This window comes from Trichosurus vulpecula, chromosome 8 (assembly GCF_011100635.1).
Source record: "Trichosurus vulpecula isolate mTriVul1 chromosome 8, mTriVul1.pri, whole genome shotgun sequence".
Lineage (NCBI taxonomy): Eukaryota > Metazoa > Chordata > Mammalia > Diprotodontia > Phalangeridae > Trichosurus > Trichosurus vulpecula.
In genome coordinates this window covers 159,732,786-159,755,474 of record NC_050580.1, presented here as the reverse complement: position 1 = coordinate 159,755,474, position 22,689 = coordinate 159,732,786, and the positions used below count along the sequence as shown (strand labels likewise).

Below are 22,689 nucleotides of genomic sequence, written 5' to 3'. Positions count from 1 at the left end.
TCTGGAGAGCAATTTGGAACTATGTCCAAAGGGCTATAAAAATGTGCATACCCTTTGACCTAGCAATACCACTTCTAGGGCTATACCCCAAAGAAATCAGACAAATGGGAAAAGGACCCATTTATTCAAAAATATTTATAGCAGCTCTTTTTATGGTGCAAAGAATTGGAAATCAGAGGGATGCCCATCAATTGGGGAATGGCTAAACAAGTATGAATGTAATGGAATACTGTTGTGTTATAAGAAATGAGGAGCTCACAGACTTCATAACAACCTGGATAGACTTATATGATCTGATGCTGAGTGAGGGGAGCAGAACCAGGAGAACATTATACATGATTACAGACACAGGATATCTGTGATGACTAACTTTGATAAACTTGGCTCTCCTCAGCAATGCTAGGTTCTAAGACAACTCCAAAAGACTCATGATGGAAAAAGTGATTCACATCCAGAGAAAGAATTACAGAGTCTGAATGCACACTGAAGCAAACTATTTGTTCTCTCTTTTTTTGTTTGTTTTGGTTTTTTTTTGTTTGTTTGTTTCTTTTGGGGTTTTTTGTTTCTTGTTTTTCATGGTTCATTCCATTGGTTATAGTTCTTCTTTACAACTTGACTATTGTGAAAATATGTTTAGTGTGAAAGTATATGTAGAACCTTTATCGGATTGCATACTGTCTTGGGTAGGGAAGGTGGAGGAGAGGGAGGGGGAGAAAATTTGAAACTCAAAAACTTGAGGAACTGAATGTCGTAAACTAAATGTTGTAGAAATGTTGTAAAATTTAAAATAAATTAATTAATTTTTAAAAATGCATTTATTCCAAGTCTTCAAAATCTAATCAGAAGGAAAGAGGAGGTAGAAAATTACCTAACAAGTTATATATCATAGAGCAAGAATACTTAATCTGGGGTCTATGAACAAATTTCAGGGAGGCCTATGAACTTGTATGGGAAAAACATTAAGTATATATTTTCACTAATCTTTGGTTTCCTTTATAATCCTGTCTATTTTGTTTTGCCATTAAAAGCATCGTTCTGAAAAGCGGTCCATAGATTTTACCAGACTGCCAAAAAAGTCATCATATAGGCTGGCTACAGTGTAGGAAAAATGGCAGTAGAGTCGCCCAGAAATTCAAAGGCGATAGTATCCAGTAAAGAAACAATAAGTAAGACCCCTGGCCTCAAGTTTTCATGCACAAATGTACAAAATATAGATAACAAATAACAATGAACCTCAATCTAATTAGGAGAGATACGACAAAAACAATTGAGAAACTGAAAACAAAACTGAAAAGTTTAATATTCATTTCAACCAACAGGAGATATGGAATAATGAATAGTAGATACAAAATATGGTATTTTATAAAACTTGATTATAAAGTGGTCATGTTTAGTGTCTTAAATGTACAAATAGAATTCATTTACAAATTAAAGGTTTTTGTCTTTAACCTCCTTTGCTAATTTAATTTGCCTTTAAATGAAAAGCCAGGATCTATCCAAAGGAGCACTTCAACCCAGGTATTCTGGACTCTGAAGCTAGTTTTTGATCCACTCTGCCCCTCTGCCTCCACGAACTCCATTTCTTGGTTACAGGACTCTAAAAGAAGTTTGTTCAGACTTTCTGGTGAATAAACAAGATGATGGTTTGAGTAGTTTAAAAATTTCCCATGAGTTTGCAAGTTAAATTGTTAATCACGCTGCTACAGAATAACACATTATTCTCACATTTGTATGGTCAGCTTTTTCCTATGATCCTTAGGTTTCATCTTATCTCAAATTAAACCTTTGAGAGTATTTTTGCGCATAACACTTTCAATACTAAGTTATTAAAAATTGTTGTAATGATGATATTTTTACAGAATAGCAATATGACTCCTGGATCTAAAATACTCAAATAGGACTGTCCTGCGTTTTCTTAATTCTAGTTCTTAATTTTTCAAATTTATTTAGGAGACTTCTTTTAAACAAAGATGATAACCTATCATGATAACATTTGGAATTGTGTATTTTATTTGATGATGTTTGTGAGGTCGTGTTTGTGTTTTTCTCTGAACAATTTAGAATTTAGAAATACTAGATTATATAATAAAAGATCTCATTGTTTTGCTTGAAGGAAATAAAGTGGAAAAATATGGTCTAGTAGCTAGCATTCAAGTTAACACTAGCTGTAGAAAGTACAAATTAAATAGTTGCAGCTTCTCGGAGTAAGCTATAAACAATGTTTCAGTTCTGGCAGCTTTGTCTCACTGCTAAAATTAAACAGATTATTTTGACATTGGATTTGCCAGAATTCATTAATGATGCAAATAATGACAATATTTTATAGTGTGTGTGTGTGTGTGTGTGTGTGTGTGTGTGTGTGTGTGTTGTTTAATATTCTGAATTCAGGAAAAAAAACTTTAAATTCTTATAATAAGTAACTGTCCTTTCTTTTAATTCTTTTGTGAATTTGAAGGTTACATGTACTTTGAACTTTCTCTGTCAGTATTATGGTTGCTTGGTAAGCCAGATTATTTTAAAAAATATTTTATTAAATTAAATATTTTTAATTATTAAATTAAAATTAAGTTAAAGATTAATGTAAATTTAAAAAATATTAAAAATCTGTTTTTCATCATTTAAAAACCTATTATCTTTCCTCTACCAAGCAACCTAAAATTTTTAATTAAGAATTTTTTTTAAAAGGAAAAAATGCAGTTAGCAAAGCAGCCAACTATAATCCCTTACTTCTGCAGTAATGGAAGGAGGGGTGAATTTTCTCATCTTTTCTTCTGTTCCTCCTCTTCATTCTTCTCTTTCCCTTCTTCCTTCTCTTTATCTTCTTCTTCTCATCTTTACCCCCTCCCTATCCCCTCGCCAGCATTGCCACCGTTTTGATCATTCTATACGTTGTTTTCCTGGTTCTACGTGCTTCACTGCATCATTTCATGTAATTCTATGCTTCCTTTGCACTAATCATATTCATTATTTTTCATGGCGCAGTCACATTCCATTCCAATACATATGCCACAGTTTGTAAGGCCATTTCTCAGTTAATAGATATTTACTCTACTGCCACAAAAAGTGTCACCATGAATATTTTGGTATATATGGCAACATTTTTCTTTCTATCTTTGACCTTTTTGTGGTGTTTGCTTAGTATCAAGATTTGTTTTGTTGAAGGGGATGGACATTTGAGTCATTCATTTAGAATAATTTCAAATTGTTTTCCAGAATGGTTGAAACAAATTATAGATCTGTCAGTAGTATGTTATTATTCTTGCCTTTCTGCAGTCCTTCCAATATTGCTTCTTTTTCATGTTTTTGTCCCCTTGTCAGTTTGCTAACCGTGAGGTAAAGCCTGACATGAATTTCTCTTACGAGTGGTTTGGAGAAATATGATTATTAATAACTTATAGTTCTTTTAAGAACTGTTTATTTCCTTTGGGCCATTTATCCAATGAGGAACTTATCTCAATCAAGTGTTTATTTAAGTCATATGAGCTGGTGCAAAGAAGGTTGGTGCTTCTGTGTACTTCTGTGTTCTCTGTAAGGGTTTGGGCTTTTGTTCCTTAACCTTAAACCATATTATCCTACACACACACACACACACACACACACACAAAACTATATTCCCTTATTGTCAGATTTGCATTGAAATGGTTATTGACTTATATGTTGAATTAACCTAAAAGAGTTTGTCAAGATCTTTGCAGGATTTCTCCATTTCTTCATCTATTGGTAGCATATAACATGCAGTTATCTTCACAGTGGTCTTTTTGCTTATTTTCTTCTTGAGGCCTGAGGGTCAGGATGTCAGTGTTCCATGAAATTATTTTTCTGGTTACCCTTGGGTAAATAATGAATTAAATTATTTTACATATCTCTCCTAGGAGAACCTGTTAGTTATCATTCTATGTAGCTATACCTTCTTTAAATTGTCTTTATAATAAGGGTATATGTATTGGTATAATTCATGTCCCTAGAAGTTTATTGGCTCTAGTTATTGTCCAGGGGTCTTATATTTAGAGATCTGTCTTCATGCCTTTCCATTGGCTCTCATATTGGATTGCATTCCTTCCTCACTTCTGCTGCTGAAAATCTCATTTCCTTCAAAACTCAGCTTAAGCCGCCTTCTACTCAAAGACGTTCCTTATTCCCCAGAGTTATTAGTTCCCTAACTACACACCCACACACAAATTACCTTGTATTTATTTTGCATATATACATATGTTAACACTCCACTCCACAATAGAACATAAGCTCCTTGAGTTCAAAGGTTGTTGCATTTGTATCTTTGTGTCCTATAGGGTCTGGCACATAGCAGATATTCAGTAAATATGTGTTGATTGGTATAGTACCAACAGTTAAATTAATCTTTATTAATCCGTGATTCTTAGTATTCTCTGAGGACTCTTCTTATGTCAGTCTACCACCATCACTGCAGAAAGACAAGGGAGCCACAGAGATCTGATACACATTTTGTGTTTTTCTTTGTTTCATGGATTTCCAGAATCAAAGAGTTCATCTTTCAGTAAATAAATAATTATTAAGCATCTACTATGTGCCAGGTACTGTACTAAGTACTGGGAATACAAGTATGAAAAAAGAAAGACAGTCCTTGCCCTCATAGAGTTTACAGTCTAATTGGGGAAGATAACACATAAAAGGAAGTTGAAAGGGGGTGGGAGGAGAGAAGAAATCTGGCCCAGGGACATGATGGAGAAGTCCAGAGGAGTACAGTGCATAGGAAATGAAGAGGCAGCTGGCCCGGGCACCCACCTTAAATGAAGGTTCTGGAAGGGCCTCTTCACATTCCAGTTGGGGGTAAAGGGTACTGATGAGATCTGAGTTCCAAAGAAACCTACTGGTAATGAATGAATCCATCCTTAGATATGCTGATGCTTGGACAGAAAACAGTCTCCCATTAACTATAGTTGAAGCCTATGTAGACTCTGTAGAGTTCATACTTTACTGGCACAGCCTTCAAGAACACAGTCTTCTCCATGCTGTGATGAGTTATCAAAATATAACTAAGATGGAATATATTGGTTTGCTTGAGTCGTATTTTATACGAATTGCCTCTCTCCTTGTCTTCATGCTTATTGGAAGGACAAAAAAAAATTAAAGCAAATGCCTTTGATTAAGCCATGTATATTTTCTGAAGAGTGACTTTCAGCACTTTAAAATTTGATACAATAAAAATAAATGCAAATGATCAATAAGCATATGAAAAAATGACCAAATCACTAGTAATAAAGGGAAATAAAAATGAAAACAACTCAGATGTTTCATAGTTGGATTTTTTAAATGACAAAAGAAACAGGAAAAATTAAAGTTTCAGGGACTGATCTTTTTTTGTGGAAAGAGAGGTACCACTAATATACTGGTGTAGTTTTCAGTTATTCCAGTTCAGGAAAATTTTGGAATTATTGAGGGAAAAAGTCATTCAACTATTCGTGCCTTTTGGCCTAGCAGTCTCATTACTGGGTTTATATTCCCACGAAGGTCAGTGACAGAAAAGGCGGGGAGGTTCCATATATAACAGTATTTTTAGCCACATTCTTTGTGTTAGCAAAAACAAAAAATCTTGAAACAAAATCATTGGAAACAAGGTACCTGTTGATTGGAGGTTGACTGAACAGATTGGAACATATAAATCTAATGGAATATTATTGCACTATATAAGAAAGCTGAATATGAAGAATTCAGAAAAGCATAGCAAGGACTATATGAAAATTATGCTAAGTGAAACAAGCAGATCTAGGAGAATAATATGCACAGTGACAGCAGTCACATGAATGAAAACACTAGTACTAACCATGGACAACTGGTGATGAAACATGTTTTCCCTTCTCTTCAAAGAGATAAATGGGTTACTTTGTCAATCAGATTTTGCTTAACACTTTTCATTGTTGCAAGTAAAGGTTAAATTCCTGGGGAACTGGGAAGGGGAACAGAAGATATTTGGAAATTACCAATATATTTAAGAAGGAATCAGTTTAAAAAATTTTAAAACATCATGCTTATTTACTTCAGTTTGACAAATAGCTAAGTACATATTTATGTGCCTAGGTATTGGTGATACAGCAACCAAACAGTCCTTGCCTTCAAGATTACGTTTTACTATAGCAAATCAAGATTACATGGTTAAAGAAATTCAAAACAATTTGATGAATGAAAGACCACTATTAACTAAGGAGATTCAGGAAGGTTTGGAAAAGGAATCGGTATCTCAGCTGAGCCTTGAAAGAAACCTAGGGATTTGAAGAAGCAGAAGTAAGAAGGGAAGCTGTCCAAGGCATTTAGGGACAGTTTGTACAAAGGCATAGAAACAAGATAAGGAATGTCAAGTTTGGACAACACCTAGTAGTCTGGTTTGGCTCAAACATAGAGTGTCGTGAAGGAGAATAACTATTAAATTTCTAAAAAGTATTAGGTACTGAATTGAATGTAAAATGAAATGTTTACTCAGTTTTTTATTTTTAATTAGAAAAACTAGGTCTAGCCTAAAAATTAATTAGGCGAGCCTTTCCTTGAATGTAAAATTTTCATTTTTGTGGTAAATTAAATAAAAATTATATTGAAACTTTATTCTAGCCTCTGAATAATTCTAAAATATTACTTTTTATTTCATTCAATTAAATACACATTTCCGTCTTATTTAGCAAGGTGACATGTAGGTATATCATTTTTTTTTCTATTTTTGAAGATTTTATATAACCTAGACATTTCACATAAATACAGGTGAAGAATACATTTGTAGTGAATTAGAAAGGAAATGTCAAAAGGTACTTGATACTGACTTTAGTGTTTTACTTGTCACTAGTAAAACTTTACTATTATTGATATAAAATTAACTTGAGTTTTTATATAGGCTGACAATATTAGAGAGAATGGTTTTCCCTCTTGTCTCCTACAAGATAAATGAGTTAGTTATTTGTCTTGCAGATTACTGACATTGTGAAAGCAGTTGGTAATTGCAGCTACAACCAGTTGGTGGAGAAGATAATTTCCTGTAAGCAATCAGACAACAGTGAGCTGGTTAGTGAAGGTGGGTGAGTGCTATTACTCTTATTTTTAAAACATAATTTGCCATGCCATCTAGTCTTTTTACATTTATTAGATTATTTCAACAAATATTTAGTAATAAGACTTCTTATAGATATACTTAAAGATGCTTAAAGAAATTTAGGGGGTAAATTTTCTAATTGTTGAGATTTATATAATGCTTTATAGGATACTTTTCTCACATAGCTTTTTGAGTAACTAACCTCAGTATATTCAGATTCTCTAGAGGTTATTCAAATTGGTTTTTAATTATTTTTATTACTTTGGTCTGCTTCCGTACTGAGTAATTGTTGACAGAACACAAGTACAACTTATATCAATCAATAAGTATTAAGCAACTGGTATTAATTGGTTGATATTAATTACCCGATATGTGCTGGGTACTGAGGATACAAATATAATGAATGACACAATCACTACTTGCAAGTTTACTTTCTAATCAAGGCAACAACATAGATAAAAATATGCAGAGAATAAATGTAAAGTAATTAAAAATAAGGTACTTGAAAGAGGCACAAACTAGCTGTTGAGGGGATCACAAAAGACTTCCTATAGAAGATATTACTTGAGTTACTTCTGGAAGTTTGATTTTTTTTTGCAGTTGAAATGAGGAGGGAATATATCTGTTGCAAAGATACTAAGACAAGAGATGGTGTCCTGAGTGAGGAACAAAGGAACCAGTTTGATTGGATTGCATAATATGGGAGGAGGCATAACTTACAGTAATTCTGGAAACACAAGTTGAGGTCATGTTTTAAAGGGCTTTAAAAGCTAAGCAAAGGGAATTTTGAGAAGATGGTGGCATGTTAAAACCTAGAAGAGCTCAGATTCTGTAAATGACCCAGTAAAGTTTTTAAAATGCACCAGAAAAAACTGTGATAAAAGGAGGGGGCGGGGGGGGGTGATAAAACCAAGGAGAGCTTGATCTAGTCCAGGACCTCACCAAAAATACTGCCAGAACCCTGGAATCTCTAAGCAGAGACAAAGCAGGATAGGTAAAATACAAAGCATGCGAAAAAGCCACACCAGAGCTCAAGCAGTAATTCCCCCCTATCCACAGTTGGAGATAGAACCAGAGCTCAGCTTCCAGAATAGAGCACAGTGAAAAAAGCTGAGTACCTAAACCTAGGCAGCACCATGCTTAGGCCATAACAGGAACTGCAGCAGAAGAAAAGGCCAGAGCAGCCCCTGGAAAGGTGCTCTTGAGGTCTTCGGTCAAGACAGCCAACATCTGGTTGGACCCCATCAGACTCACAGCAAGGGACAAAGCCACCTATGGGTTCAGAACTGTGAAAGAAGAAAGAGAAGGCAGTCAAGACCAGACCTAAGTTGAACCACCAGGAAACTCAACCAAAAACCAGGAATTCCTACAGTAGATGGGGCCTAGTCTTACCTACCATATCAAGAACCAAGCAGGATCTGTCCCCACCTTCCATGAGTTTGGAAAGGAACAAATTGAGGCTGTAGATACAAATAAAAAGAAGAAATTCTAAGTATATGAAGAAATGCTGTGGACTGGGAGGAGCCCAAGAGGTAAACCCAAAAGAAGGAGTAACTCCACAACTAATCCAAGGAAAACTCAGAGAAAAGAAAATAAGGACTATAAAAGTATCCAAAATAAATGAAACAAGATACAGTGTAACTTTTTTTTAACTATTTAATTATCCTTTTGTTTTTAATTCTGCTTTGGTAGTACAAAAGTCTTAAGGTACAAACCATACAGTTAAAAATATATTTGACACACAAATTGATGAAAATGATGAAGAATTACCATTTTACACACGATAACAATAGTGTCATTATATATACTCATGTTGGGAATTCCTCCTACTCCAAAGAAGAAGGGGAAATATAAGCGCTTGTAAACATCTGTTGCTTTGGAAACACTTAAGAATTATCATTAGATACTAAAAACCAACAAACATGTTTACATGATTGATATATGACATAACTTTTAGCATAACTGTAAGATAACCAAATCAAAACTGCTTAAGTTTTAGAAAATACTTTAAAAATGTGCTTTTCATTTAAATATAATTTTTGATATCAGTGTATTTTCTTGCCCTAGTATATTACTAAAAAGTAGTCTGGCCTGAATAAAATTATTAAATCTTTTGAAATACCTTATATTTTCTCTCCATATTGGAATATAATTTTCAAAGCATTAATAATTAGTGATGCCTTTTAACTTAACAAAGCTAAGACTTTTAAATCTTGGCCTAATAAAAAAAATACACACACACAACACACAACCCTTTATCATAATTTTCTGTAACTCAGGAAGGTTTATTTTCACAGTTACATCTTCAATTATATATCCAGCATGTACCCACATGCAGACTTATCTTTAAGCTGTTAGAAAATTGACAGATTTTTGAACTGGACCTAAGATTTAGGTGAAATAGAGAACTCCCAATGAGGAAATTCCTTCTACCAATGCAGATCTGCACCTTTTCTAAAATTTTATAGTCTTAAGAGAGTTGCTGGGAGCCCTGAGAGATTAAGTAACTTGCTACAGATAACATAGCCTATATATGTAAGAAGTGATACTTGAACCAGGTCTTTCTGAGTCCAAAGCTAGCTCTCTATTGTACCGTGCTGCCTTGAAATACGGAAAAGGAAAAAAAAAAAAAGGCAAAATTAAATCTACCAGTTATCTGAAAGTTTGGTAAAATCTTTACTTTATTGCTAGATTTAGAAAAGAATAAGATCATATTTACAGTAATACTTAAAAGCATATTGACATAGAGTTGTTCTTTTGGGAAGCTGTTGGTAGATTTGTTTCTTATTTTTAAATTATTTTAAAGAGAATAAGAGAAATTTTAGGTTGGAAATAGCCTAAAAAACAAAACCCAAAGTAATGGCAGGTTTTATCTAGCTTATTCCATTACCGCTTCTCCCAGACTGTGCCCTTCCCTGCTATTACTGTTTGTCCTTCATTCTTGAAGAGGACCATGACATCAGGGAGGTGATGCTATGACTTGCAAGTGAATTGGATTTAAATGAGGGAAAGCTGTGCAAAGTCACCAGCCTCACTTTCTCCTCAGGAGCCATCTGTGTCCAGTGGCCAGATATGGATCAGGACAGCTGGAGATAGCCCAGGAGTCAGTGGGGGACCTTAGTCTTTTCAAGCTAAGGTCTTTAACAGGTCTCAGTTTGACTGGGACCCATTCAGTGATTAAAGCTTAATAAAAAATGAGGCAAAGAATGGCCTCTTTAAAAAAAAGAAAAGATCTGGGAGGGGAGAACACACTTGGGAGGCTTAATAAATAGTACCATTTGAATACTCTTTAACACCTAAAGGCCATCAAGTGCACCATGGAAAAGGCCTGGAAGAAGTTACAGCTCCTTGTCCTAAACTGGAGGTGCTTGTTTGGGCCTTTGGCTGTCAAGACAATAACATTTGATGGACTTGAAGTCATTTTTTAATTATTAAAATAGGATTGTTGCCACAATTTTAAGGCACTCCTAAAAGGAAGCTATTGGTAGTCCAGGGATGAAATGTGATTATGATGGTGGGGGAGGGGCATGCTGTTATCACTGCCTAGTCTGTAACAGTGAAATTGATCATGCTTACTGCTTCTTCTTCCCACATACAAAAAAAATGAAAGAAGAAACAGTATGGGGTTAACAAAGAGGTACATGGGGAAAAAAAGCACAATCTCCAACTATTCATTAATATTCTCACTGTACGTACATGTTACTGAAATGAGAAAAATATGCATTATTACAGAAGGGCAAAGGAAAAGACTTTTAAGTTAAAATACTACTGAATCTTGCCTTTCACAAAAATTTAATACACTTTTACAAGGTATAAGAGACAATACCAATTATAGAGCCAATGCATGGAACTTGGCATCTAACATAACAGTGGTATTCCATTTTAGAGTCTTAAACACTCATGGCAGAAATGGTACAAAAGATTAAAAAAAAATTTTTCTTCGGCAATTGGCTTTGCACATCACCTAAGTCTTCATTCTCTTTAAAACTTCTTCAAATAAAACTCTACCTCCTATCCTGTCCTGCATCATTCCCTTTTCACAGGGGTAACAGGTACCTTGTCATGGACACTTTCTATGCCACTCATAGACATCAGACTTCGTTCCTTGGCACTGGCCTTATGTTCCAATTTTTTAACTCTAAACCTGCCAAAACAGGCACTTTTCTTGGTGCCGACTTCTTCTTTAGATTTGTTGCTTGGTTTTATGAAGTGCCATCATTTATGTCTGCAACAATGGCTTACATATCTTCCTACTGCCCCTCAAACGGTATATAGATGGTAGCCACACATATGCTTTTATGGAGTACCTCCTGGTGACAAGAGACCAGGACTCACTGGAGGACTGCCTGGAGTGCTAGAAGTCAGAGGGCTTTCAGGATCACAGATGCTGCTGTCTGCCATCATGGCCTTTGAAATGTCAGCATTTGCTTCATTTTTCATGATGTAATGGACAATTTGTTCAGCAGTATCACTATTCTTATATTTACTGCCATTCAATTCTATCTTTTCAACTTTTCCTTCAGCATCTTGTTTAGATTCTGTTGTATCCTTATAGACCTTCTTCTTAAGCAAATGGAAGGTAAAGACTCCACAAAGTCCCGTGATGAAGAAAATTGGAACTGGGTGTCCATTCCCACCACAACTCGTAGGAGATGGAGTTGTTGAAGCCAGGGCAGATCCTGCCTTTAAGGCAGGAGAGAGCTGCTAACCATCAGGCTGCCCCCAGTGTCAAGGTTGTAGCAAGTCCCAAGGGAAGCCGTCAGTATTTCCCCTTCACATTCCTGCCTCAAGCAGCCAGGTTCCCAGTCCCCACAGTTCCAAAACTGTCAATGGCACTGATATAATGTAAATTTTTTTATGTTGTAATTTTTAAAGAAATAACAGCTCGGGATGAAAAGCAAGACAAATAAAAGTAATAGCTTAGAATAGAAGGTAATAAAAAAACCTTGCCCAAAAATTGAACACCCTGAAAATTAAAATAGACCAAACAGAAAGCAATGACTCTGTGAAACAAGAAATCTAAGAATCATTGGACTACAGAAAATCATGACCCTCCCAAAAAAGCCCAGAGAACCAGGGAATAAAATGAGTCTACTGGGCACCTGCTGAAAAAATCCCAAAATGAAAACTACCAGGAAACATCATAGCCATAATCAAGGACTTCCAAGTCAAAGAATAAATACTACAAGTAGTGAAAAAGAAATCATTCAAAAAGCGTGGAGTCATAGGATCACACAAGACAACTGCCACTCCGAAGGAGAGCATGGAGAAAACATGGAGTATACTGCTCCAAAAGGTAAAAAATAAAGTCTTATGACCACGAATAATCTTTTTGACAAAACTGAGTATAATCCTTCAGGGGGAAAAATAGATATTTAATGAAATAGACTTTCAAGCATTCTCGATGAATATTCCAGAACTCAGTAGAAACTTTCAAATACAAACACAAGAATCAAGAGAAATATAAAAAGGTACCTGCATTTGATCAGTTGGAAGTGACTATATGATGAAGTATTGTTTACATTATAATAGGGGGATTAGAAGTAAAACCCTTTAAGGATCATAGAGAAAGTTATGTTAAAGAAGATAAGGTGAAGGCCAAAGGGTGGTTTAATTCTGTCTTGATGGTCTTAAGAGAAGGAAATGGGAAGAAAGGCAGAAAAAGAAGAAAGGAAAAAAATAGGATGAAGGAGAGGGAACATACTTTCTCATAAAAGAAGGGTTAATGAGTTGAAGAATAATCAAACATATTAGAAGGAATAGGAGGAATGAGCATCCCATGAACCTCACTTTCATATGAACCAGAAAAAGCAAGGTTCTACACACACACACACACACACACACACACAGTTGAAATTTATAAATTCAACAAGAAGATAGGTGGGATCAGGAAAAAAGGGAAAGGATAGAATAGATGAGGGAAGATTCATTCATAAGAGTACAAACTCCACCATCCAGAGGGTAGAGCATGAAAAGGACATTAAAAGGAGAGAAGCAAAGAAGAAAAACTTATGTTTGGGGCAGTGAAAGAGGAGGAGAGGAAATAGATTCAATACAGAATATTTCAACTATAGAACACTAGTACTAAACAAACTCATCTTTATCTTTTTTTGGTAAAAGAGGGCACAGTTGAAAACACAAAGAAAATACTTTATGCTTTAAGGAACCTTAGATAAATCATTATCAATATTTTATATATGTATGTATATATATATGTATTATATATATACATTGAATAGCATAGAATCTAAATATTTAAAAGAAAAGTTAATCAAAATGGAGGGAGAATTAGAAAAATTTAAAGAGTAACTTAGTGTATCCCTTTCATACTGGACATTAAAAAAAAGTTAATGATCCAAGTAGAATTTCAGAAAAGTTAAAGATGTTAGATCCCTGGCAATTACCGAATGAGAATAGCAATAAGTTTATATTTTTGGATGCTATGCATGGCACTTTTACAAAAATTGGGGAGGTATTGAGGGTAAAACCCCTCACAAATAAGTGCAGAAAAACAAGTACTAAACACATACTCTTCTGACCACAATCCAATGAAGACCATATTCAATGAAGAAAACCTGAATAATGGACTAAAAATTAATTGCAGACAAAATAATTGGTGGGTCAAAGAACAAATCAAAACATAGAAAATATCATCAAAGAAAACATCAAATGAGACAACATAGCAAAATATAAGGGATAAAGCAATCCTTAGAAGAAAATTTATTTCAAGATCAACAAAATAGAGAAAGAAGAGATGAATTAATTTAATGTTTTTTTTTAAATAGAAAAGAAATGTCAAAAAATTCCAAATAAGAACTATTTTTGAAATTCTGGAAATAAAAGAAGAGATTAAAAACTGAATGCAATAAAAGCATTGAATTGTTAAAACCAGGAGGAGAGTTTTGAAAAAAAATTTTAAGTTACTAGTAAGTTAGTTCAGATTTCTTGAACGTGGAGGTGGTGTATTTGTGAATGATGGCAAAATCAAAGCTGTGGGGCTGGTGTTAAATGAAGTAGGTCATGGGAAGTGAGTTAAGTTGAGGAACTGAGTGGTTAAGGTATTTGAGGAAGAGTTAAATATAAGTCCCTACATATGAGGGCATGAGTTGCAGAGGAGATAAAAATTGACAGCCAGGTCTCGATTTTATTGAGGAAAGAAGAAGAGGTCTAGCTACCAGAATGGACAAATCACACTGCCCTGGAAAGGTTTCAGTATCCTCATGTATAAGATAGCTTCTAATGTCCCTTCCAGGTCTGGTTCTTTGTTCCTATGAACATGAAAGAAGATCATATAACAATTATCCAAGGGAGTTCAACAATCATTTAAGCTTTTAATATGTGGCGGGCACTGTAATAAGTGCTGGGACTGCAAATACAAGCAAGACTCTGACCTCAACGATCTTGCATTCTAATTGGGGAACACATTAGAACAACACATAAAAGGAAGTTTAAAAGGGGAATGAAGAGAGGTGAAGGTATTCATCCATAGGCATGATTTTAAAAAAAGTCCAGAGAGCCAAGAGTGCAGAATGGAGAGAAATGAAGACATGATTGACTGGTTGTCCTCCTTAAAATGGAGATTCTGGGAGGAACCAGCCAATAAGAAGAGGCCATGGAGCTTCAGGTACTAATAAAGTGAGAAGTTTGTGTGTGGAGTGAGCTTCAAGAATGTCAAGAATTTTCTATGGCATAGTAGAGTAAGCCTGGCGAATCAAGTGTGTCTCCCCACTCCCTCAACTCCCCCAAGGAAATGAAGTATATCAAATATAGTAAAACCTGGACTAGCTAGAATCATCAGTTAGATGGAATTTTTAAAGATAAATTTCATTTTTGTGAGAGAAACAAATTAACTTTTTAGAGCTTGACATAAACATTCAGAAAGGCAAAAAAATTTAAATGTTTATCAGATTTTCCTTGATCTTTGCATTCTATAACACACCCAGTAATGTATACTGATTATTTATTTCCCTATTGATGATCCTGACACGTTTCATGTTCAGTATACTCTACTCATTGAATCAGGAAAGTATACATTTTAGAAAAGTTCTTCAACAACAAGGGCTGAAGAAAAATGGGTTTTCCCTCAGTTAAACAGTAAATCTATTGATTAGACCATCCTATTCTTCAAATATACCATTTCTCATGCCATATTATGTTAGTAATAAATACTACCACAGATATCTTCCTGAAATCTGGATGTAAAGAGAAAGTTCAAATACCATTTTCTTCCTTCACAATGACTTCCATTATGAAACTATAGAGGCAGACCAACAAAAGCAATTTTAGATATAGCAAGACTGAAAGAAGAATGTCAAAGGAAGTGATTGAAAGTGATATTTGGGAGCAAGTGTTAAGTGAAAACTTAATCAGTATCAGATCATCTTTCTCCAAGAAGCATTTTTTAATTAAATCTTTTTCAATTAACAAAAATTTCTATCCCTCCGATTCCACCCCCCTTCTCCAGAGGGAAAAAGAAAACCCTCATAATAAATATGCATATCCAAGCAAATCTGATTTGTCCATTGGCCATATCTAAATATATCTATCTATCTATATCTATCTATCTATCTATCTATAGATATATATATATATATGTGTATATATATATGTTTCAATCTATACCTTGAGTCCATCACTTCTCTGTCAAGAGATGGACATTATCTTTTATGATGGATTCTCTGCAGTTGTGGTTGGTCATTGAATTTTCAGAGTTCTTCTGTCTTTCAGAGTTTGTCTTTACAATGTTATTATTATGTGTAAATTGTTCTCCTAATTCTACTTAATCTCACTCTGCCTCAGTTCACTTGCTTTCACAGATTTCTCTGACACTGTTCCCTTCATCATTCCTTAAAGCACAATAGTATTCCATTACACTCATATACCATAATTTTTTCAACCATTCCCCCGGTTGGTGGTTATTCTCTTCATTTCCCGTTCTTTCTGGCCAAAAAAAAAAAAGCTGTTATAAATATTTGTGTACGTATGAGTCCTTTTCTTCTTTCTTTAATCTCTTTGGGGTATTAGCCTCACAGTAGTATCACTAGATTTAGAGGGTATATATAGTTTAGTAACTTTTGGGGTATAGTTCAAAATTGCTTCCTAGAATGTCTGGCCTAGTTCAAGGTTCCACCAACAGTGGTGATTCCCCACAGCTCCCCCATTGTTTGTGGATTGTTTGGGTTTTTTTTTGCCAGCTTTGCTAATCTGGTAGGTGTGAGATAGAACCTCAGGTTACTTTGCATTAGTTGCAGAGTTCATTTGCATTTCTCTCATTATTAGTGATTTTGGAGCATTTTTTCTTTTCTTTTTTTTAATCTAGTGATTTTCTTTATTGGATATTTTTTAGTTTTCAGCATTGATTTCCACAAGATTTTGAGTTACAAATTTTCTCCCCATTTCTACCCTCCCCCCCACTCCAAGATGGCATATATTCTGATTGCCCCATTCCCCAGTCAGCCCTCCCTTCTATTACCCCCTTCCCCTCCCCCCATCCCTTTTCCCCTTATTTTCTTGTAGGGCAAGATAGATTTCTATGCCCCATTGCCTGTATATCTTATTTCCCTGTTGCATGCAAAAACAACCTTTGCTTTTTTTGAGCATCTGCTTTGAAAACTTTGAGTGCCAAATTCTCTCCCCTCTTCCCTCCCCACCCACCCTCCCTAGGAAGGCAAGCAATTCAACACAGGCCACACATGTATCATTATGCAAAACACTTCCATAAATAGTCATGTTGTGAAAGACTAACTATATTTCCCTCCCTCCTGTCCCCCGTTATTCAATCTTCTCCCATGACCCTGTTCCTTTTCAAAAATGTTTGCTTTTGATTACTTCTTCCCCTATCTGCCCTCCCTTCTATTGTCCCCCTTTTTTATCCCCTTCCCCCTACTTTCACGTGGAGTAAGATACCCAATTGAGTGTGTATGTTATTCCCTCCTCAAGTCAAATCCAATGAAAGCAAGATTCATTCATTCCCGCTCACCTGCCCCCTCTTCCCTTCCAGTGAACAGCTTTTTCTTGCCATTTTTATGTGAGATAATTTATCCCATTCTATCTCTCCCTTTCTCCCTCTCTCAATATATTCCTCTCCCATCCCTTAATTTTATTCTATTTTTTTTGATATCCCTTCATATTCAACTCATCTTGTGCCCTCTGTCTATGTATATGTATATTACTTTCAACTACCCTAATACTGAGAAAGGTCTCATGAATTACACACATCATCTTTCCATGTAGGAATGTAAGCAAAACAGTTCAACTTTAGTAAGCCCCTTATGATTTCTCTTTCTTGTTTACCTTTTCATACTTCTCTTGATTCTTGCGTTTGAAAGTCAAATTTTCTATTCAGCTCTGGTCTTTTCACTGAGAAAGCTTGAAAATCACCTCTGTTATTGAAAGTCCATATTTTGCCTTGGAGCATTATACTCAGTTTTGCTGGGTAGGTGATTCTTGATTTCAATCCCAACTCCTTTGACCTCTAGAATATCATATTCCAAGCCCTTCAGTCCCTTAATGTGGAAGCTTCTAGATCTTGTGTTACCCTGATCGTGTTTCCACAATACTCAAATTGTTTCTTTCTGGCTGCTTGCAGTATTTTCTCTTTGACCTGGGAATTCTGGAATTTGGCGACAATATTCCCAGGAGTTTTCTTTTTGGGATCTTTTTCAAGAGGTGATCAGTGGATTCTTTCAATTTCTGTTTTACCCTCTGGCTCTAAAATATCAGGGCAATTTTCCTTGATAATTTCTTGAAAGATGGTGTCTAGGCTTTTTTTTTTTTTTTGATCATGGCTTTCAGGTAGTCCAATAATTTTTAAATTATCTCTCCTGGATCTATTTTCCAGGTCAGTGGTTTTTCCAATGAGATATTTCACATTGTCTTCCATTTTTTCATTCCTTTGGTTCTGTCTTATAGTATCTTGATTTCTCATCAAGTCACTAGCTTCCACTTGCTCCAGTCTAATTTTTAAGGTAGTATTTTCTTCAGTGGTCTTTTGGACCTCCTTTTCCATTTGGCTAATTCTGCCTTTCAAGGCATTCATTCTTCTCCTCGTTGGCTTTTTGGAGCTCTTTTACCATTTGAGTTAGTCTATATTTTAAGGTGTTATTTTCTTCAGTATTTTCTTGGGTTTCCTTTAGCAATTCATTGACTTCTTTTTCATGATTTTCTCACATCACTCTCATTTTTCTTCCCAATTTTTCCTCTACTTCTCTTACTTGCTTTTCCAAATGCTTTTTGAGCTCTTCCATGGCCTGATACCAATGCATATTTTTCTTGGAGGCTTTTGATGTAGGCTCTTTGACGTTGTTGACTTCTTCTGGCCGTATGTTTTGGTCTTCTTTGTCGCCAAAAAACAATTCCAAAGTCTGAGTCTGATTCTAGGTCCATTTTGGCTATATGTTCATGTTCCCAGGCAACTACTTGAACCTTGAGCTTTTTGTAAAGGTATGTAGAGTAGAGAGTGCTTTGTCCCAAGCTTTAGGGGCCTTGTGCAGCTGTTTTCAGAGCTACTTCTACACAGCAAGCTCTGCCACAGCAGCGCTTCTCCTCCCCGAAGAACCGCCAACCCGGACTGTGACTCAGATCCAAGCAGGCTCTGCACTCCTGCTCTGATTGGCTGCTTAATTCCTCCCACAGGGTGGGCCTGGGGCCGGAAGCAACTGCAGCTGGAAGCAGCCCTAGAGCTGCATCACTTCTGCACCCCCAGGGCTGGGGCCAACTTCACATTGCTTTCACTCTGTTCTAGCAGTTCTACCCACTAACCTTCTCTATTGTCTTTGGCGTTTGTGGGTTGAGAAGTCTGGTAACTGCCACAGCTCACTGATTCAGGGCCCTGTGGCCTGTTCCACCCGGTTCCGGGCTGGTTGAACCTGGCGTGGCCCAGGCTGGGCTGTGCTCCGTTCCACTCCCAGCTCTGTGAGAACAGACCCTTCTCTGTGACCATCCAGGCTTTCCTGGGCTGGAGCCCTGCTTCCCTCTGTTATTTTGTGGCTTCTGCAGCTTTAGAGTTTGTTCAGAGCCATTTTTTACAGGTATTTGGAGGGATTTGGGGGAGAGCTTAAGCAGTTCCCTGCTTTCTAGCTGCCATCTTGGCTCTCCCCTCCCCACCCCCCCGCAGAGCATTTTTTCATATAGCTATGAAAAATGACTCAGCTCCTCTCTTGAAAATGAGACCATTATCAGAGAAACTTGCAAGCAATGTTTTTAGAAAGTAGTAACTGAAGCAAGAAGGGAACCAGACAATACCAATAACCGCATAACCCAAAGGCTGAGTTTTGCTTGACCACCACCTACTGCTTCTACCTAGCTTATTCTAAATGTAGACTCCAAAGGAACAACTGGCAGCATTTAGACAGTATTTCCCTAACTTTAGTTCTCTTTAGAAAATGAATACCTCCAGTGGAGCTGCTATTTTGACATTAGCAGCTGGAGAATGAGAAAGCTAGGCTGAGGACACCCATAAATTCAGTTTTCATGTAATGTGGTTGAATTGAGAGGCACAGTGGTATGGTTCTTGAAGAGTCAGGAAAACCTGGATTCAAGTTTCACATACTGCCCCTGTGACCCAGAGCAGGTCACTTAAATTTTCACAGCAGTAGGCAATTCTCTAAGACTTTAAGTTGCAGAACAGTTGCTGAATCCCATTAATGGGAGGAATTACCTCACCATATGTTGCAAATGCAGATGTCACAATTCCAAACCAAAAAAACATGTTTAATTAGTTTCTAAATCTATAGAGGGTTCTCCCAAAGAGTTTTTGTTTATGTGGACAATATCTATTGATACTTACTCTCTTAGAAATTTAAGTAAATTGGTGCCCTCTATATGATGTTGGGGAGCGGCTGACTTGGCCTTTTCTGCCTACTCCCCCACCCTACCCCCCCAAGAGCCTCTCCAGCTGCATTGTGCTCACACAGAGCTCTGGGCTTCCACAGCACTAGCGCTGCCGTCGCTGCCTCCGCCTCCCTCCTTCTGCCACCATGGTTATCTACCAGGACCTCATCAGCCTTGATGAGATGTTCTCCGACATTTACAAGATCCGGAGATCACCAGCAGGCTATGCCTGGAGGTGGAGGGGAAGATGGTCAGTAGGACAGAGGGTACCATTGATGATTCACTCAATCGGTGGAAATGCCTCTGCCGAAGGTCCTGAGGGTGAAAGAACAGATGCCACTGTAATCACTGGAGTCGACATAGTAATAAATAAATCTGCAAGAAACTATTTTGACAAAAGAATTCTACAAAAAGTGCAACAAAGACTACATGAAATCAATCAAAGGCAGACTTGAAGAACACAAGCCAGATCAAGTAAAAACTTTTATGACAGGAGCTGCAGAACAAATCAAACACATCTTTGCTAATTTTAAAAACTATCAGTTCTTCATAGGCAAAAACATGAATCCAGATGAGATGGTGACTCTCTTGGACTTCCATGAGGATGGTGTGACTCCATATATGATTTTCTTTAAGGGTGGTTTAGAAATGGAAGAATGTTAACAAATTCAGCTGATTACTTTGAATCACCTGTCATCATAATTGGCTGCTGCTTTTTGTCATCTGCACAGCACCAGGACCTGCACAAACTTGGACTGATGTCATCTTGAGCTTCGCTCATTTATTTTTGACCTTGATTTATCTGGAGTGGAGGCATTGTTTTTAAAAACATGTCATGTGTCTAAAATAAAACACATTTAAACCCATTTGAGAGGAAAAAAAGGAATTTAAGTTAATTAATATACTTACCAAAAATAGTTATGACCTCTAGGACCCCTAGGATCTCTCCATGCCATACTTTGAGAATGTCTTTAAGGTTTTAAAAGTGCTTTATGTATGTTTCTCATTTGGTCCTCACAATAACTCTGTAAAGTAGATACTATTATTATCCCATTTTTACAAATGAGGAACCTGGAGCTGAGACTTGTTAGAGGTCACATAGCTAATAAGTATCTGAGGTGGGATTTGAACTTAAGTCTTCCTGATGCCAAGTGCAGCATTTTTCCACTGTTGCTACCTAGCTTCCCCGTAGCTTTAAGATAACCTTACAGGGAAATTGTCAGTTCCAAAAATAATTTTAAAGCTTCTACTTTTAAAAAGAAATCACAAATGTGTAGTTGATTTTTGGGGGGGCAAAAACTACCTACCTTGAGTTTACTGGTATAATACAGTAGTTTATAATGTGCTAGAGAGAAGGTCATCTGGGCATATTATACTTGCTACATGTCAATTAGCATTGCCTCACTTTTGTCCCTGAACACTAGATTGAGTTGGTATTTGACTCTTTTGTTTTCCCCAACATTTCCGAGAAAACCTGTCTGTTTTCTTGTACTGTTTGGCACAGTACCACTTTCTTCATTTTGAAGTCCAGCTATTTCTTAATTGTTCCTTTCTCATTCTCTACATCAGTTCATACTATCCAGGATTCCCTGAAATTATCTTTTGTCATTTATAATGAAAGAATATTCCATTACACAACCACAGTTTATTCAGCCATTCTACAGTTGGCTAGAAGGCAATCTAAGGCACCCTCTTCAATTCTGGTTCTTTTCTCTCCATATGATCTACTATTCAGGATAAGGAATTTTGTTATGCTTATAATTATTCTTTTCCTACTGTTATTCTCCATCTTATCTGCTTCCCCTCCCCTTATTACTTGTTTTCCTTTTGAGTTTGTTGTATTTCTGCACTATACTATGTATACGTTTCCAACTCTTTGTTCATTTCAGATAAGAGGAGGTTTCATCTGATTCGTTTTCTCCCCAGCTCCTTCCTCTATTTTTAAGTACTCTTTTTGCCCTGATTGTGAGAAATAGCAAATTCTACTTCCTTCTTCATTCTTTCTGCCCTAGTGAATACCTCTTTTTACTGTCTGTTCTTGTTGCCCTCTTAAAACCTTTAGAATATAACCAAGCTTACCTCTTCCCCATGTCCCACCCCCATTTTTATTAATTCCCTCAATACCCTGTGAAGACATTAAGGTTCTGAAGGGAGACTTGTTTCTTTTCCCTATTAGAATGTCAGTACTACATGATCAAATGGCTACTTCTAGTTGCTCAAATAACTTTAGCTTTTAGGTTCCTCTGGACTCTTGTGTTAGTATTTCAAAGTTCTTACAGAGCTTTGGGTTTTTTTTAGAAATGCTTGAAAGTCCTCTGTTCTATTAAAAGTCCTTTTTTCCCCCCTCTGTGGGAATACATTCAGCTTCACAATTTTAATTATTCTTGGTTATAAGCCTGTATGCAAGGGGTGTCCTAAGAGCCAGCTGGAACCAGCTCGTGAGAGCTGGTTATTAAATTTTCAGTGAAAGCATTTAAACCTCAGAAATTGGCAGTTCTGCAAATCAAAGCTTATATCATTGCTTTGTTAGTTGTTTAAATTAAGAAAGTGATGAATACTGTGTTAATAATACTTAAAAACTTGCCCTGCATAAAATTTTTTTCCCCTAGAGATCCAGTTGTTAAACATTAACCAGCATACTTCTGGCTATGTCTTTTTCCCTTTAGGAATGATCCTTATTATTTCCTTGGTACTTGACCTGTTTCTTTCTGGGTGCTTGCATTACTTTTTCTTTGATATGGAAGCTCTGGATTTTGTGTATGACATTCCTGGGACTTCTCCCAGGGAGGTGATCTTTGAATTCTTTT

At 36.3% G+C, this 22,689-nt stretch overlaps 1 protein-coding gene and 2 pseudogenes across 1 annotated transcript in view; 2 read left to right on the top strand and 1 right to left on the bottom strand.

Annotated features, from left to right (window-relative positions):
* Positions 1-22,689, top strand: part of MINDY2 (MINDY lysine 48 deubiquitinase 2) — a 116,559-nt gene that overhangs the window by 59,291 nt on the left and 34,579 nt on the right. The window contains exon 5 of the mRNA XM_036734558.1: positions 6,931-7,033. Within this exon, the coding sequence (XP_036590453.1) occupies positions 6,931-7,033 (103 nt within the window). The remainder of the gene's footprint in view (positions 1-6,930; positions 7,034-22,689) is intronic.
* On the bottom strand, positions 11,063-11,801 carry LOC118828369 (annotated as a pseudogene).
* On the top strand, positions 20,014-20,545 carry LOC118828138 (annotated as a pseudogene).